This window comes from Chrysochloris asiatica, unplaced genomic scaffold (genome assembly GCF_000296735.1).
Source record: "Chrysochloris asiatica unplaced genomic scaffold, ChrAsi1.0 scaffold00008, whole genome shotgun sequence".
NCBI lineage: Eukaryota > Metazoa > Chordata > Mammalia > Afrosoricida > Chrysochloridae > Chrysochloris > Chrysochloris asiatica.
In genome coordinates, this window is record NW_006408526.1 from 15,760,628 (window position 1) to 15,780,534 (window position 19,907).

The 19,907-nt window shown below is 37.0% G+C and overlaps 1 protein-coding gene across 1 annotated transcript in view; it reads right to left on the minus strand.

The window, feature by feature from the left end:
• GUCY1A2 (guanylate cyclase 1, soluble, alpha 2) overlaps positions 1–19,907 on the minus strand; it is a 385,551-nt gene that overhangs the window by 325,808 nt on the left and 39,836 nt on the right. Inside the window, exons 2-3 of the mRNA XM_006833793.1 lie at positions 19,619–19,680; positions 10,143–10,264 (exon numbers count right to left, since the gene is read on the minus strand). Of these exons, the coding sequence (XP_006833856.1) occupies positions 10,143–10,264; positions 19,619–19,680 (184 nt within the window). The remainder of the gene's footprint in view (positions 1–10,142; positions 10,265–19,618; positions 19,681–19,907) is intronic.

The following is a 19,907-nucleotide window of genomic DNA, read 5'->3' on the forward strand; positions in this document are numbered from 1 at the left end:
TTTTTTTTTTTTTTAAAAGGATTAAAAACCAAAAAAAGTCTTTGAAAAAGTAAATGTGGTACATCACTATGAATTAGCTCCATAAGATAGCAAAAAAAAAAAAAGAGTTGTTATATGAAATGATTATGGCTCCAAATTTATCTAATTTATCTTTCTCACAATGTAAGGAAAGAATAATTTTTTTCTGACTCAGATTTTAAAACAGCAAAAATAGTCATTACGCTCTTGTAATAGAAGTAGTTGAGGGGTCACTGAGCAACACTGTAGACACTAACATCACAACATAACCTAAACCCTGCTTTCCCCATAAACCACACAAACAGCCTGACCTATCTTTGGTTCCATTTCTTCCTCTGTAAGTCAGAGATAGATGTTTTGTTTTATTTTTTCCCATTTTGCAGATATTAAATAGAAGTGTAGCTATCGCTTAAGAAAAGAGCAATAGGAGAGTTTCTAGGGAGCTTGAATGCCTGCTTATGTGAATGAACTAAGTTAACAGGAATTTAGTAAAGTGAAACTGATGCTCTTAGCACTAAGGAATCCAAAACTTGAAGTTAGGGACCATAAGAATTTTAACAAAGATACTTGTGGATGTATTATATTTCAAGGCCTCTTTCAACAAATACGTTTACAAGTCCCATTGCTTATATTACTTCAAAGGTACACCCATACACTTTGAAAGACACTTGAGTCATTTTTTTTATTATCAACTTAAATATAATCCTGGTGTAGCAGTGCAAGTTAATGCGCTGGACTGCAAGATAGGTTTGAACCACAAGGCTGGAGGTTCAGGATCACCAGCCACTCCTCAGAAACCCTATACAGAGTTGCTATAAGTCAAACCAACTCAGCAGCCCTTAACAACAACAGCAACTTATCATGTGATCCCCAAATCATACTCCTAGGTATTACACAAGTAATATAAAAAACTCATGTCTATTGGCAACCTAAAATGGGGGAGGGGTGGGGCCAATAAAGGCAGGAAGTGATTGGCTTACAAATTTTCTAGAGGGAGTTTAGTTTTAGACTGTGCGGGAGGAAGGTAGAACCTCCACTGAATAGTTTTCATCTTGTCTAGATGGGTCTAGTGAGGGGAAAGGAGATGGAGATAAGATTCTTATGATTCAATAGTGAAAATTTGTTATGATTGTCAAAACTGTAAAGGTAGAAGTTTTTAACAAAAAGAGGGGAGTAGTTAATCTTACAGTCCAGGAACAGAGGACCATAAGGCCATCAAGGGAGAAGAGCATGAGCAAAATGTGGGACCCTATCCAGTGAAACAATGACACCAAAGATGGCAGCAGAGACAATGACATGAAGAGAGGGCGTAGCTGAGGACTCCAGACTCGTGGAAAGAAAAAGGCTGTGTGCTGGCGGCCAGGAGGCAGACTGGCAGAATGTGCCCTTTGATTGTTCAAATGATTATATATTCCTAAGTGCTTTTGTGTTCATGCAAAACAAAAAAACAAAAACAGAGGGAATAGAAACAAATACGACAATGATGCATGGAGGGGATTGTAATCATTGCAATGAAACGAAATACGATAGGATGAGTGTAAAACCGATGTTCTCCCATGTAAACTATCACTCAATTCACAATAAAAAAAAAACTAAATTAAAATAACAACAACAACATGTCTATTCTATATAAGATCCTACAAGTGAATATTTAGAGTAGGTTCATTTATAATTACTAAAACCCAGCAGCATCCAAGATGCCCTTCAATAGGTGAATAAACCAACATACCCATCCAATGAAATACTATTCAGAGAATACTATTAGAGAAATGAATGAACTATCAAGTCACACAAAGACATGCATAAAACTTAAGTGCACACTGCTAAAGAAATTAAACCACTGTGAAAAGGTACCATATTGTATGACTCCCACTGATATAAATAAATGAATGAAGAAATAGAGAAGAGAACAATACTTAGACAAAAGAACACGAATAATTTATGTGCTCTGTTCTCAAGAAGGTGAAGTATAAAGTCCCACTTCTTAAACGTGACTACACATAGGCACTTCCTCCAAAAATATAGATTGTTGTTGTTAAATGCCGTCAAGTCAATTCCGACCCATAGCAACCCTGTATAGGGTTTCCAAGGAGCAGCTGGTGAGCTTGAACCACAGATCCTGCAGTTCAAACAAGCTTGCAGTCTGATGCATTAGCCCACAGTGCCACATCATAGGTCCTGGTGTAGTGCTGCAGGATAAGCACTCAACCTCTACGTCAGTTTAAACCATAAGGTCAGCTGTTCAAACTCACCAGTTGCTCCTCAGAAATCCTATACAGGGTTAGGAACAGCAACAACTTTACCATAGAGAACCCTGCTAAACACTGCCTCAGCTAGGTGATCAGGACACTTTGGAAGCTAGTAAGGTAGCTTCTTTAAATACCAGAAAAGTTAAATAATCCACTCAAATTCGTACAGCTAGTAAGTAGCTGAACTGGATTTTCAAGTCAATGGGTCTGGCTCTATTCTTTGCCCCAAACTATATATATTATCGTTATTCAATTAGTTCTCCTTCCAACAACTTTAATATCAGTTCATGCTATTAAAAGACAAAATAGTATTTACTTTTAATAAAAGAGAAAAATGGATCAATTATCAAATTTCAATAACAAGAACAATATTGGCAGAATGTATTTATTGCTATGAATATTAACTCATAGTAAAATGATAACTGTTTATTACATCAACTAGTTCTCCAAGATGCTAAGTCTGTGAAATATATTCTAATTCACTATACAATTATATGATTGAGATTTACTCCAAGAAAATTTCCAAGGTTCTCAGTTTTTAAACCAAAGTAAGACTAACTAATTCTTCAGTTTAATTACCAAGTAAAAGGCTCCTAAATGCACATTTCAAATCACAATAAAACAAAAAAATGCATGTAAGTTCATATGTAAGCAAAAGATGAATACTTAAAAAAAATAAAATAAAATAAAAGCAACAAAAACAAAGTTCTATCCAAGCAAAAGATTATAGAATCTGTGGAACTTTATAGAAGGGTTTGGGTTTATTGGTATGTCAGAATTCCTGATACCATTAAAACATTGTGAATAATATGCCCCCATGATCCCCTCTTCCATCATTCTCACTGCACCTTCTTAGGTAAGCTACCCCATGATGAAGCTGCTATGATTGACTTTAAATGTGTCAGGCACTTGAAGAAGGCTAAGAACTATTCTGACAGAAAACTTTTCAAGTAGAACGAACTTAATTAATCTGTTCTTTCACGGTTCATGTCTTTCCTGATTATTTTGTAAGAAAACCCATTTAGCAAAGGCAATCTACAATTGTATCTTGTGCAATAATTAGCAAATAACTAATGCTTATTAAAACAGCAAACCCAAATATCTCATTTCTGTTTGATCTCTGCCCTCCTATGGAAAATCTTTTTGCTACACAATCTACCCCATCTTGTACTTCTTGAATCTCTATGATGTTTTCCAACACCCAAGCCTCCTTGATAGTATTAAAATAGTATTAAAATTTTAAATTGTATTATGGCAAAGAGGGCCTTGTAATTTATCATCCTTCTCCCTTAACTCTCCCTAGACATTCCATATGTCCCTCCCCATAACAACACCTAAGTTATATGCTAAATTACATAAGGTGACAACATTTCACAGTAAACATAGCATAGACCCTTGAAAGTTTTAACACAGATGCTTCACCATAGCATTCAACCATTATAATTTCCAAGAAAATACTAAGCGCCATGCTTCATAAAATTACAAACATGTTTTTGCTCCTTAATTGGAGCTAAAAATGGACTTTACAGAGTATGTCTAGGAAAGGTTTACATTTTTTAGACAACTAAGATTAGAAGATAATTTTGGTATGCAAAAGACATTATGTACCAAATAAAGCAGTAAATTAGCACTAAAAGCCTCCAGCAGGGAGGGCATTTATGACAACTATCTTTCTTTGTTCAGCCTTACTTCTAGAGTCTTAAGAATCTCTTAAATACTGCCCTGCATCAACACAGAAATTGCCAGAGCACCAAAATGAGGTGAGCTGGATGCCAAGGAGTAGACTGTATTCAGTATCCTTCATTTGTAAATGATGAGTCAGAAAATAGAAACAACTCGTTTCCAAGTCAACAAAAGAAATAAATGACAAAAATGTTGATGTCTGGAAATACTGCTTTCTCATTACAGCTGTTGTTGCTGTTAAGTACCAACATATAGCAACCCTGCATAGGGTATTCAGCCACCAACCTTGTAGATAGTTGTACAGTGCTCATCCCATAGCACACCACCAGAACTCATTCTCGCTACTAGTTGTTAAGTGCAGTTCAGTTGGTTCCAACTCATAATGACCCTGTATAGGGTTCAAGGAGTGGCTGTGGTTCAAACCGACCTTGAGGTCCAGACCTTTATTTGTTGTTTTTGTTGTTGTTAAGTGCCGTCGAGTCAGTTCCGACCCATAGCGACCCTGTAGAGGGTTTCTGAGGAGCAGCTGGTGAACTTGAACTGCCGATCTTGCAGCTCAAATGGCTTTGCAGTCTGGCGCATTAACCCACAGCGCCACACCAGGACATAAATCACTCTGTAGTAATTTATGTTCTCAAGGAATCGAAGGAAATGGCAGGTGGCCAAATGCCCAAAAGAAGCTCTACAACTTGTTTTCCCAATCTCCTCAGGTTCCCTTTGTTATTTCACACAAACTGTAGAATTTAAATGTAAATCAGAATATCCAATAAATTATCAAATCCATCTAGAGGAGTTGATATTTAGTGGATTCCACCCACTGACAGTAAGTGTCAATGCCAACTCATAATGACCTTATATAGGGTTTCCAAGACTGTAAATCCTTGTGGGAGAAAACAGCTTCATCTTTATCCTAGAGAACAGCTGGTAAGCTGGAACTGTTGACCCACAATGTTGTGCACCATTGAGTTGATTCTGACTCATAGCGACTCAGTATAGGGTTTCTGAGAGCAGCTGGTGGGTTTGAACTGCCTATTTTGCAGTTACCAGTTCAGTGTTTATCCTACAATACAACATCAAAACTCTAACCCACAAAGTTGTTGTTTAGTGCCATTGAGTCAGTTCCGACCCATTGCAACCCTATATAGGGTTTCCAAGGAGCGACGGGTGAGCTTGAACCACTGACCTTGAGGTTCAAAAACTGACTTTGCAGTTGAGCACATTAACCTGCAGCACCACACCAGGACTCCCTAACCCACAATAGAGATAGTCATTTTAGAAGAAGGAAAAAATTGATCATATTTTCTGACCCATGATTTTAAATCTTTTTTGATGGTGGTTGTTACTAATTGCTATCAAATCAGTTCTGACTCATAGTGTTTCCAAGGCTTTTAAATCTTTGCCTAAGCAGAAAACCTCATCTTTCTCCCAGTAGGTGAAGAATAAAAAACATACAAATGAGTTAACAAACAACTGTATAGCCCCTACATACTACAATCCTTCACAGGTTAAGAAGGTGAGAGAAATATATTTTTCCCAATCCAAATCTACTACTTTTCTAACTCTACTGCACAATAACTATAAATACAAATTATATAGTTAGAAAATTGGCTTCTGGCCTCCACAGAGAAGGTTCTAAGACATCAAAATTTCTTTGAAGCTGGTTGAAACTCTGTTTCTCCACAAACCCTTCCCCAAGAAAAAGCTTTGTTTGGTTTTTTTTTTTTTTGTATAGTGTTTTTCTGTTTGGTGAGGTAATTAATGCTTGCATTCCTATAAGTGATAGCACAAGAGAATTTAAATATAATTTTTGTAAAGATGAAACATAACCAAATCAAGATTATTTGTAGTTCAGTTACTTATTGAAAAAAATATCTCAATGAATAGTACCAGTAAAGCTGCTCTCTTTGTCCTCAGAGAGTCTATGTCTCAAGAGCTATACAAAGACCAAAAAAAGACCAGCTATCATTTGAACACATTACCATACTAGATCCATGCCAGCATCTGGTAAACAGATAGAAGGATTTGGTTTTATGCTGTAGAAATTAAAATTTTAGAAAAAAATGCTGTTTTTACGTCTTGAGAACAACTTACTAATTCATACAGAAAATCTGGTTTTAATATCTCTCTTTTAGAAAAACTTAATATTTATGTAAATCCAAAGCATGCTATATAGGAGTGCTTCAAAAATTCATAGAAAATTTCCATTATCCTGAATTGTATTTTTCCATGAACTATGAATTCCCCTGATATATTGTAGTTAAGTGCCATCAAGTTGGTTCCGAATCATAGTAACCCTGTATAGGGTTTCCAAGGGGTGGCCAGCGAGTTTGAACAGCTGACCTTGTACTTCAAACCAACCTTTCAGTCCAGTTCTTTATCCCAAAGCACCATGCCATATGCACTTAAAAAAAAAAACTTGTTAATGTTGTTAAGTGCCATTGAGTTCTAACTCACAGTGACCTTGTATATAGAGTTTCTAAGGAGCAGCTGGTGGGTTTGAACTGCCAACCAGTGCTTATCTTTATAGTGCCACACCAGGGTTTAAAAACACTCTTCCCTTAATACCAATTGGATAGGATATGCCTGCTGCCCTTTTCACTTACTTCCTACTCTACTTGTCATGGCACCTTTCAAAGGGCATCTAAATTACCTGACCAAACAATTGGAATAGATTCATATTTGTGCCTATTCTAACGAAAGGCAACCCAGAAGAATGTAGAAATAATCGAACAATGTCATTAATATTATATACAAGTAAAATATTGCAGAAGATAATTCAAGATTACTTGCAGCACTACATTGACAGGGAGCTGCTAGAAATTCAAGCTAGATTCAGTAAAGGATGTATAATGAGGGATATCACTGCTGACATTTAATGAGTCTTGCCTGAAAGCAAAGAATACCAGAAAAGTTCACTTGTATTTTATTGACTATGCAAAGGCATTTGATTACATGGATCATAACAAACTACAGATAGCATTGTGAAGAACAGATATTCCAGAGCACTTAATTGTGCTCATGAGGAACCTGTACATAGATCAAGTGGCAGTCATTAGAACAAAACTAGGGGAAACTGAATGGTTCAGAATCAGGAAAGGTATGCATCAGGGTACACCTTCGTTATTCAATCTGTATGCTGAGCAAACAATCTGAGAAGCTGGACTATATGAAGAAGAATGTATCATCAAGATTGGAGGGAGATTCATTAATAACCTGTGATATACAGATGAAACAATCTTGCTTGTTGGAAACAAAGAGGACTTGAAATATTTACTGATAAGAATCAAAGAATATAGTCTTCAACTCAATGTAAAGAAAACAAAAATCCTCACAAATGAACTGATAAATAGCATCATGATAAACAGAGAAAAAAACCTAAAGTTGTCAAAAAAGACTTTATTTTGCTTGGATCCACAATCAATGCTCATGGAAGTAGCAGTCAAGAAATCAAATGATGTATTTGTATTAGGCAAATCTGCTGCAAAAGATCTCTTTAAATTGATAAAGAGCAGAGATACCATTTGAGGACTAAGGTATACCTCACTCAAGCCATGGTATTTTCAATCACCTCATAAAAATGTGAAAGTGACTAAAGAAGACCACAGAGTAATTGATACATTTGAATTATGGTGTTGGAGAAGAATACTGAAAGTACCATGGACAACCAGAAAAACAAAAAAATCTGTCTTGCAAGTACAGCCAGAATGCTCCTTAGAAGTGAGGATGGCAAGACTTTGATGTCTTGGACTTTGGGCATGTTGTCAGAAAGGACCAGTCTCTCAGAAGGACATCATGATTGGTAAAGTGGAGGGCAAATGAAAAAAAGGAAGACTCTTAATGTGATGAATGGATACAGTGTCAGTAACAGTGGGCTCAAACATAACAACTGTAAGGATGGCTCAGCAACAGGCAATGTCTCCTTCTATAGTGTATAAGACCGCTGTCAGTCAAAACCAACTCAATGGCACCACAACAACCAGCTGTGCTTGACCAACAGTGACATCTGGTGGTTACCATGTCAAATTGTCTGCCCCAGGGTTTCTCCATACAGGGATTGTGCACACTTATCATTATCTTTGAACACCTCCTACTTCTCTAAGAAGTTTAGTAGCTCAGTGGGTTAAGTAAAGTGGGAAGTTAAATACCCAGCAACAGCGCCATGGGAGAAAGATGAGACTGTTTGTTGCCGTATAGTTCACATTCGTCGAAACCCTATGGAGCAATTCTATTCTATATCCTATGGGGTTGCTGTGAGTTGGAATAGACTCAGTGGCAATAAGTTTTAGTGTACATCCCCTACCTAAGTAGGTCTTAATGTGGGGGATACAAAGAAAAGAGATGTGAGAGGTAAGAAAATACTTAAAAACTGTATCAGTAAGGAGCAACTTTTTCAAAATATTAATCATTACTCCCAAGATTCTGACACATTTATCCTAATGGGGAGAACATCAACTCACCCCACCCCTTAGAAACTACATGAAGAGAAGCTGATTTTCAAGGAGAATCCTTGAAAATACAGAATCAGAAAATTGTAAACAGCTCTTGGGTGATGCCCCAACTCCATTCTTCCTTTCATCTCATCCCTCATTTTCTCCAAGAATATGCTTTATTTGTGTAGTATTATACTTTGATAAAGGAGCTCTGGTAGTGTAGTGGTTACGAATCAGGCTATGACCTCACGGTCAGCAGTTTGAAACTACCAGCTATTCCGCGAGAGAAAGATGAGGCTTTCTGCTTCCGTACAGATTTACAGCCTCGGAAACCCTGTACAGGGTCGCTATGAGTTGGAAAGGACTCCATGGCACATAACAACAACAACAACATACTTTGATAGGAATTTGCTCCTGTAAAGATTTCAGCCTTGGAAATTCAATGGGGCAGCTCTACTCTGTCACTGTGAGTCACAGTCAACTTTACACAAAAACAACAAATAGTTCTAATAAGATCAAGGTAAGTGAATCTTTTGGCTTCCCCCTCACTATCCATCACTGTAACTGTCTTGCATACTATTATAGGCAAACCATCTATATCAATATGCCTCTTTTCAAAAAGGCCAGTGTTATTATTTAAATATTTTATGTTTGCAAAAGTCACCTAGGATAAAAGCATAGTAAATGGACAGATGAAGACCCAAAACTAGGTCCCCCTCTGACAAGCAGAACTGTTTAACAAGATCTGTTACATACAGGCCACCTAGAGCCTGTTTGTACAAGAGACTCCATTATCTCCAGGAAAAATGCTTACTCTAAAGAAAAATAATGTCAGGCAAACAAAAAGCCCCCAGTTTCCAACATTTGATTTTGAGGCAGATATGATTCTGAATTCCATATGGAGACTATCACTAAAAGATTTGTTGCTCCTCTACCTCTCCTCGGACCACTTAGACTGAGTCATAAGGAAATAAAAGAATTTCAGAAATTATTGCAAGAGGTATTTCTCACTAACAATCCATGTAAAACTTCAGGACCCCCCCCCCCAAAAAAAAAAAAAAAAAAAAAAAAAAACTCCTGCTTTGGTATATACTTTTAACATACTACATTGAAGCACTCATTCCACCAACTTCACGTAACAAAGCTCAATTTTGGTACTTGAGGGTTGAATGACTGAGGGCACTTCATAGCAAGTACCCCTTTGGCCTTGCCATAAATACTAGTATCTTCAAGGTAGAAATTCCCCAGTGGGGCACAGAGACCTCAGTAGACGACCTGCCTGACATGGTCACACAAGGGAGTTTCAGAGTTGTAGAGTCCACTATGAGCATATGTGGGTTGTCCCTCCAACCCCTACGAGGCTTCCCAGACATAACCATGCAGGACTTTGAGAAGAGTGGAAGATCCCACAATTTCCACTAAGGGTAGGAGTCAGAAAAAATATATGGATTACACAAGGATAATAACACTAACATAGGAATTTGTTTTTGTTTTCTTCCCAGAATATTACATAATTTTATTATGATGTTTTTCAACCACCAAGTAAAAGACACACATGTAAGTTTCACTTTAATATCTTCAGGAGTATTAAAATTAAATAACTCAAGGGTAAGGTCTTGATCTCAATTTGTCATATTTTCCAAACCTCTCTCAGTATAAAGTGAAACATTTACACCTTTACTTTGCCCTCCTCCATCCCTCATTCATTCTCTCCACTGTATATACAGATATATATTTACTATATTTAACAACAACAACTTACCGAGTATATTAGCAGTACACTGAAGAATTCCTGAGACATCTTCAATTTCCTCTTTGTTAGAATGATCTGCATAGGAGCATCTGTTAGAAATATTGTGGAAATTCTTTTCGGCATCCCTGTAACTAAGAAAAAAAAAAATTAGCACATGGATAAATTTTGAAAGCATCTGTGAATGTCCGCACATAAATACCCACAAGCACATATAGTCTAAATTTTCAGTATAATCCCACTTTAAAATAACAGATGTGTCACGTCATAATTTCTAGTATAATCCATGATTAACATCACTATTAGCAATGTGGACCTGGTACTGAAGGCAATCATTAATAAGAAAATCATATTTGAAAAAAATAAATGAAGAGAACCAAAGAATTTATCAGTTAGCTAACATATCTTTATTTGAATATGTTATGCCTGCTGTAAATGTTTCTAAAAGGAAGCTGCCTAGAAAAACTAGCAGACCCATTGGCATTCAATCATGTTGAAAGTAAATACACCTTAAACTCATGAACAATCTAAGGTATGGATAACAAACATAACATTTAAGATTACAGGAAACAATCTGAACCATGAGTTTACCATTTTCTGTCTGTGACACCCTGGACAAGTAACCTTAGCTCGGTCTAACTTTCCTTCTTCAAAAAATAGCTCCCTCCTTGAGTACTTATGAGGACTGAATCACATAAAGCCTATATAACTGAGGGTTGACTGGGACTTTGAAAACAATAGGGGCTAAATCCTTCCTGTTCTAAAAAAAGCAGCCAAGAGGACAAAGTATCTCCTTTAGAACTTAAACAACCTGCTGTGGAGTTGATTCCAACTCTTGGCAACATCATATGTATCAGAGTAGAACTCTACTCCATAGTGTTTTCCATGGCCGATTTTTGGGAAGTAAAGTACCAGACATTATTTTTCTGAAACATTACAGGAGGATTCAAACCTCCAAATTTTTGGTTAGCTGCTGAGCATGGATCTTCTACTTAAGGATTTCCCTATTCAGAACTTAGGGACTTCTCTCTTCAGAACTTAAGAGATGAGTAAAAAGTGGGGTGAAGAACACAGATGCTAACCATAGACAAACACAAGGTTAAAACAAGCTCTGCCATTTTAATTAGGGTGAACTTGGACAAAATATTTTTCTCTTCAGCATCAATTTCCTCACCTGCAAAATGGGTTTAATACAATGATCCTATAAATAGATGGTAACAACTACATGATAATAGATGTAAAGTGGCCAGCATATTTCCTTAAACATAGTAAACAATCAATAATAGATCTTGTTTTTATTCACTAAGATCGATATCTAGTTTATGTGAATATGTTAAAAAGTGAGATTTCTTTTTAAATGAAATAATTTATAGCCACATGTTCTGTCCCTGAAAGCATAATATCATTGAAGTATATAAGGATTTACTTACTATTAATTTCACTTCTCATTTTCTATTGAAATTATTCTGGCTGTGTAGCACTGTAAGATAAGTACTGGACTGCAAGGTCAGTTTAAACAACAAAGTCAGCAGTTCAAACCCACCAACTGCTCCTTGGAAACCCTACATAGAGTCATTATGAGTCAGAACCACCTCAATGGCACTTAATGATAATTCCTCTTCAGTTGTCAAAAACAGAAGAAAAACAGGTTAGCTGTATAAAACACAAATAGTACCCACTGAGAGAAGAGGCGCTGTTGCTGTTGAGTGCCATTGAGTCAGTTCTGACTCATAGCGACCTTATATAGGGTTTCTGAGGAGCGTCTGGTGAGCTTGAACCACTAACCTTGTGGTTCAAACAACCTTTAAGTATATCACATTAACCCACAGTGCCACACAAGAACTCTGATAATAGGAGTAATAGGATTTAATTTCAGATGACTACAGGAAATAAGGAGCTCTGGTAGCGTAGTGGTTACGAATCGGGCTGCAAACCTTAAGGTCAGCGGTTCGAAACTACCAGCCGCTCCGCAGGAGAAAGATGAGGCTTTCTACTCCCGTAAAAATTTACACCCTCGGAAACCCTGTACAGGGTCGCTATGGGTCGGAACCAACTAGACAGCATTTAACTACAACAACAACATAGAAAATAAAAAGGGGAGTCCTGATGTGGCACTGTAGGAGAAACACTCAACCACAAGGTCAGTTTGAACCTCAAGGTTGGCAGTTCAAACTTACCAGCCACGCCTTGGAAACCCTATACAGGGTCACTATGGATCTGAACCTACTCAACGGTACTTAACAACAACCACAATCACAGGAAATGGAGGAGTTTTAGTGTGGCACTGTTGGAGAAGCACTATCACAAGGTCAGTTTGAACTGCAAGGTCAATGGTTCAAACTCACCAGCTGGATCTTGGTATCCCTATGCAGAGTCACCATGAGTCAGAACCAACTCAACAGCATTTAACAATAACAAAATAACAATAGAAAATGGATGAAGCTGTGGTAATGTAGTGGACTACGAGCTGGGCTGTTTACAACAAGGTTAGAAGTTCAAATCTACTAGCTACTCCTCAGGAGAAAGAAGAGGCTTTCTGCTCCTGTAAAGATTTACAGCCTCGGAAACCCTACACAGGGTCACTATGAATCAGAACCGACTCCACAGCACAGTCACCACCATATGAAATGGTGTCCCAGACTAATACGAGAATAACAGCAATCCTATCCATGATATTAACTCAATTAGGCTTTTTTGGCAAAAAGTAGAACATGAATGTATGATTATGAATGTCTCTTCCTTTCTGCAGTTAAGTTCCCAGGTAAGAAATGTCTGACTTAAGGACAACTCCTATTTGCCCTTAATGTTATATAAATTTGCCCTCACTTTGAAACAAGTGAGCCAACCCCAACACACATCAAATTTCCCATTACAATCACCTTCACTTGCTGCACATACAACTTTTAACTCACGGAAAAGGCTTCAAGCCTGTCCTTGCACTTAAAACAAAAACAAAAATACTGTCATGGACTCATAGAGATCCTATAGGACAAAGCAGAATTGCCCCTTAGGGTTTCAGAGACTTTAAACCTTTCTACAAGCTGAGGGCATCATCTTTCCAACAGAGTAACCAGTGGGTTTGAAACACCAATCTTGAAGTTAGCAGGCCGATGTAGCCCATTGCATCAAAAGGGCTCCTTTTTCTTGCACTGAAATAAGGTTAAATAAGGACTGTATGCACCTGTTCTGACTTACCTACAAATTTGACTTAAAGATAACACTTCGGAACGGATCTGGTTCATAATCTGGGAATTGCCTTAGAGTTCAAAATAGGGCGAACAATACATCTCAGAAGGATTATCATGTACTTTCCAATGATAGTTTAAAGAAATCTCTGCTTTGTCTATACATTTTTAAGAATAAACACAGCCATTGCAACCACGTTTATTCTGAAAGTCATCTTTGTCTATGCTGTTGTTGTTGTGAAGTACTGCCAGTTCTGACTCATAGTGACTTTCTATAGGGTTTCCAAAACTTTTTTTTTAAACTTTGTGGGAGCAGAGAGCCTCATCTTTCTCCTGCTGAGAGGCTAGTGGGCTTGAACCATCAACCTTATAGCTTGCAATCCAAAGTTTCTTCTATGGAACCACCACGCTCTTGTGTATGTAGTTGTTAAGTGCTGTGGAATCAGTTCCTACTCATAGCAACCCTGTATAGAGTTTCCGAGGAGCAGCTGGTGAGTTTCAGACACTGACCTTGTGTTTGAAACCAACTTTGCAGTCCAGTGCTTTATCCCACAGCACCATACCAGGACTCCTTTGTCTATATGACCATAGAGATCCATTTCTGTGAGCAGTAGATCAGTAAGAGTCATGTAGTATAAACATGAGTAGTTGGACCAGCCATTTTTAGCAGAAATTTGGGTGAAAAATTGTAAAATCAAAAGGAACTCTCTGTAGCTGAAACATGAATTTGGCAACTGATTCCAAATGTGTAAAAGCCCAAGGAGGACAGAGAAAGGGCACAGTAGGAGGGCAAAGGGAAACACAATCCATAGAACTGAAATACAAGAGTTGGATTCAACTAAAATGCTCCTATTGGTAATAGTTAGGTATCAAGTATTGTGCTGCTTTGTATAATTATACCATAATACATCATTAATATTTCATTTAAACTTCACGTCAACCCTATCATTCTTCCCATTTTAAAAAAATGAGAAAACTGAGGCGCAGAAAGGCTAAGGAGCCTACCCAAGGTTATTATATAGCAGAATGAGACTTTAGTAAGTCTCCTTCTAAAGCACATTCTCTCAGTCCACTGTTCTATACTATACAACTACAGAGCACAGACCTGTAGAGAGGAGGAAAGGCACAAGATAATAATAGCAAGAGTGAAATTAGAAAATATGTCATCATAAAACAGAGTACCCTCTATCCTGAGAGTTCATCTCCTACTCACCCCTTCTGCTTCTTATTGTACCTTCTACTTCACATTGGTTGGAAAACCAATCCATTCCCTACAAGCTTGTGTTAAACAGTAACTGAAATAAATATGCACACTCAGTGACTCCTCTTTTTAGATTGTGAGAAGAGGACCACGTTACATGAACAAGAAGTTAGTCAAAGGAGCATATGTGTCTAGAGAACATATAGTAGTCAAATGTAACACAAAGTCCATCTGGCACACAGTGACAGAACATGAAGCATAAATGGAGAGGGATGCAAAGAAATCAGCACATAAATTCTACAAAGTAAATGATTATGGATTCTAGGATTACCAATTTTAGACTATAACATCCTGGAGATTATTTCAATTTATTACCTTACACCGCCATCTTGCAATTTCTCTTCTACCTAGCATGCTCCTAAAAATCTGTGTACATATCTCTAGGGCAAAATTGATCCATTTTTTAATTCAAAAATATGTTAGTCCATTTTTATCAGGTATAGGAATATAGAGATAAACAAATAAGAAAATAAACAAGATAATTCCAGCTAATGGTAAGTATTAAGAAAAGAATAAAGGATATATCACAGTAACTGGGGCTGGAGAATGGAGTGGTGTCGAAAGCTACTTTAGATTAGATGGTCAGGGAAGATCTTTCTGAAGAGAGAACATTTTATCAGAGACCTAGAAAAAATTTAAAGCATGAAACATCTGAAACAGAATTCTAGGACAATGAAACAGGACATGCACAGTCTTAGTCCTAAAACTAAGCTTGGTATAGTTGAGAAACTAACTGGAAACCTGAATGGCTGAAGTAGACTCAAAATAGGATGGTGGGGGTGGCGGAAGAGAATAAAATCAGAGCTAGGCAGAGACCGTAACACAGAAAGTTTATATTTTGTTCTGCCATAGTAATTCACTAGATAGTTTAAAGCAGAGGTTTCAAAGTGTGATCAGAGCACCAGCAGCATCAGCCTCACTGGGGAGCTCAGGCATAGTGCAAATACTTGAGGGACCTAACGATACAGAAACTAAGGATGGGGCCAGCATTCGTGTGAATCTGATACAAACCAATTAATGTTTGAAAAAATCACTGGTTTAAAGTAAAATAAAAAATGAAAAAGTAGCATGATCTAATTATTCATCACTTGTCTGTTATTAAAAAGAGACTGTGGAAGGTAAGTGTAGAAGCCAGAAAAATGGTTTTGAATCTTTAAGCGAGAGATGATGGTGACAGAGATGGAAAGAAGCTACTTATCACATTGCATTAATAAATGATTTTAGCACTCATTTTTCCAACTTGAGTCATCTCTATGAATAAATGAATGAATGAATGAATAAATGAAAGAAGAGAATAAATGTGTTAAGATAAAATTGCTGAGGCACAGAGAGGATATTTTACTCCCTAACAAGAGAGTCCCTCTCAATCCTTCTATATGTCGGATCCTTTGAACAGCTGCTCCCTGCACTCATGTCGATTTGGAGACTAAAATAGCCAAAGATGATTTACACCAAATATGATCTACATGGACTATGAGTACAAGAACACATCAGGAGCAAAACTACACAATTCTGGAGCTCTAGTTAATCAAACAGCTACAAAGTCAGAAGTTTTAAAGAAGAGGAAAAGGAGGGCGGGAAGATCAACAGTTGGAAGTTGAGTTAAGAAATTAAAAAGATAATGGCTAGTTTATATTCTTTTTTTAAATGTATTCTGATTAATTATCCCTGCCCAAGGTAGTGGTGGTTCAGTCATAAAATTTCCACCTTACATGCAGTAAACCAAGTTCTATTCCCAGCCAAAGTCCCTCATGTTCAGCTACCACTTGTCTGTCAGTTCACTGACATGATTTGCATGTTGCTATGGAGTCCTGATGTGGCACTGTGAGCTAATGCCTCAGACTGCAAAGTCATTTGAACTGCAAAGTCGGTGGTTCAAGCTAACCAGATGCTACTTGGAAACCCTATACAAAGTCACTATGGGTTGGAATCAACTTGAAGGCACTTAACAACAACTTAGCAACAACGATGCTGTACAGGTTCCAGTAAAGCTACTAGACTGACAGACTGAGAAGAAAGGGCTGGCAACCAACTCCAGAAAATTAGCCAATGAAAACTTTATGGATCAGGATGGTCTGTCTGATTCCATCAGATCATTGGGATGACATAGTGCATGGGGTCACAAGGAACCAGGGCCAACTCCACAGCAGCTAACAACACCACCCAAGGCAAACTCAAAGCCAAAATACTTCAAGATAAGCCTTGGGCAAGGGCCAATTTCAGAGATAAGAAAAAACGTCCACCTCCCTGCTGCCACCTCCCAAAAAAGCATATAAAACAATACTTGTCAACCCTTACTCTTACTCTCAATTGCCTGAAATCCTTTTAAGAAATATTCATTTTCTGCAGCTAGAGATAAAATGCCTCAAATTGTATTTTCTTAAGAGATACAACACACAGGAGGTGAATATGTTTTAGTTGAGTGTTAATGGTTAGATGCTTTCCATTTTTGGAAAGAGAAAGTATAAAGATGGAGTTCAAAAAGCAAGAGGGAGTTGGCCAGAGAAGCTATCTCTGAGGGAAAAGTGGAAAAGGGGGGGAAACAAAGTCAAGAAATGCAAAACATAACACAGTTGCTTCCACTAGCTCTTTTTGTCTTCATAAGCCCAAGTACAAATGACAGTGAGCAGCTGTATTGTGTGGCCTCAGAAACCAGCCAAGAGTCAAGCAAAAATGCATTAAGAGGTCTATTTGGAACTGGTTCAACACTGCCTCTTTACGTTGGAGTAGCAGTCCCTGCCTACCTTCTCTATACTGTGTCTACAATCAACAGAATTAGAAAAAGATTATTCAGACAATAAAGAATCACCACAGGCTATGCCCACAGAAATAAAGTACAGAAAGGAGTCGATATGGCTATTTAGGTAAAAAGAGAATCCCGTTTTACTAATGGGAAAGAATAATTTTCTGCTGATTATGGTAATATAGCTCAGTTACCTATTTTGATCACATTTATAAGATTTCCACTCCGATTTGCCTTAAAGACATAGTTAAGTTCACAAATGAGAATATTTCACCCTTGATCATTTGAAACAGAGATACCGTTCATAATTCCAGAAATTTATTTTCATTTGACAACTAGCCAGAATGTTCCAGAGAAGCCAGGATGGTGAAATTTGATCTCATACTTCTGACATGTTATCAAGAGGAAATGTCCCTGGAGAAGAATGTCAAGCTAGGGAGAGCTGAGGGTCTGCAAAAAAAAGGAAGACCCCCCAATGAGATGGACTGGTACATTGGCAGTAGCAATGGGCTCAAGCATAAGAATAATTGTGAGGATGGCACAGGACTAGGCAGTGTTTTGTTCTCTTGTGCACAGGGTCACTATGAGTTAGAACCGACTTGAGAGCACCTGACAACTGGTTGTTGGCATACAGTTTTTAAAAACAATAACAGCAATAAATATAAAAGCAAACAGGTATGTAGTATGCATAAAAGCAAACAGAAACTATTCGAAGTGTTTTATATATGATGGCAAATTTAATCCAAACACTGTAATTTAAAAGCAGCAAACCCAATGAGAGTGACTAAATTTTATTTTTAAATGTATGGGAGAGGTTAATCTTACGTTCTTTATCTCCATTTGGATAAACCATTTAAAATCACTAGTGGCCTCAAACTAAAAGCTTATGAGTTTAAATACTATGTTTTTCCTAGTACTGCACCCTTGAGGATTTCTATGACAAAGTTTCCAAGTAATTCCCTTTGAAATGACAATTAGAATAATTATCAAGCACTTAAAGTACTAGGTAGTGAGATTATTTTTCCATTAAATTTTCTTCCTTTCTACTTTGTGAAAAAAATCACACTACACCCTAATAGCCAAAAATATATGCTTGATGATCCCCATAGCAATACTTAGCCATATATCTTAAAAGGATTTCTAATGGCATTTCAAGAAATATCAGAGTTTGAATATTGACTTCCTCAAAAGTTGTTAAAATCTTACAAAATAAACCACTGTAGCACACAGAGAATATAAACAAGGTAAATTAAAAATCTGTATTTAATTTGAAAAAGTATATTTATGTCGTTGATTATGTCCATTCCAACTCATGGCAACCCTATATGGGTCAGAGTTCAATCATGCTCCATAGTTTTCCATGACTGATTTTTCTGAGGTATATTGCCAGGCCTTTCTTCCTAGCTGGAATCAAAGCTCCAACCATTTGGTTAGCAGTCAAGTGTGTTAACTGTTGCGCCACTTACAGACTTTTAAAGCAAACTTAAGCTCTTATGTTTGCCCATTGCTTTCTGTGATAGAAAATTTTCATCTTTCATATTTAAATCAAAATAATACCTTCCATTCATATAGTTTTTTTTTTGTTTGCAAGCTTCTTTCTTTGAAATTATTTCATTTACCCGTGAAATATAGATCATTGATTTCATTATCATCATCATGTTTTTATAAAAGAGATAAAGTTACTTATTTAAAAGTTGTATTTGCTGATGAGGCCTTGAGTTCCTATCTTTTGTCTTCAAAGTCCACTAACTTTACACCATATCACAGTTGCTTCTTTTGAGACATAGGGGTGGGAAAGAAAAAAGAAAAAAAAATATGTTGAGTGTGACCATAGCTAAACTACATACCTCTCATTAAACTGTGTTAAGTTTACAATGAGTTTGCTTAAACTTCACTGAAGAATTCTGATCTCCAGGTTGAATTGGCACCATTAAAACCTATCACATTACAAGGCAATATTATGAGACTAGGTGTTAAAATAGGAATGTAGGAACATAAGGGAAACAAAATCAAAACCACCAAAATAGAGTTTTATGTTAAAAACAAATATTAAACACAAATAAAACATAGGAAATTATTCCAAGGACCCATAATGAGCCTCCACCATACGCTATGAGAAAATTAAAAAATAAACAAACAGACTAGTTGCTGCTGAATTGATTCCAAGTAATGGTGTGAGAACATAGTCACAATGAAACAAGATTGACCTGGATAGCAGAAAACTAAATGCTCAACTATTGTGTTTGAGCAATTGCCTTTAATTTGCCCCCAATAATGACCAAAATCCCTTTTTACTTACCCAATAACTTGATGTTCATAATACTGCAATGTCCTCTTGAGAGTTTGCTGTATCGTCAGAGGCTACAGAAAATAATAATGATAATAAAAAATACATTATTGACAAATCAGTACCAGTCCCATTCTGAGCATCATAGGCAGAAACATAGTTTCTGATTTATCTCATAAGCATTTTCACTTCACAACATTAACCCAGTTTGTATCTTGCCACATACTTTCCCCACAGGAACTAATATGAAGCATTCAGAAATTACCCAGAATTTCCCAATTTTACATATGGTAGTATTTTC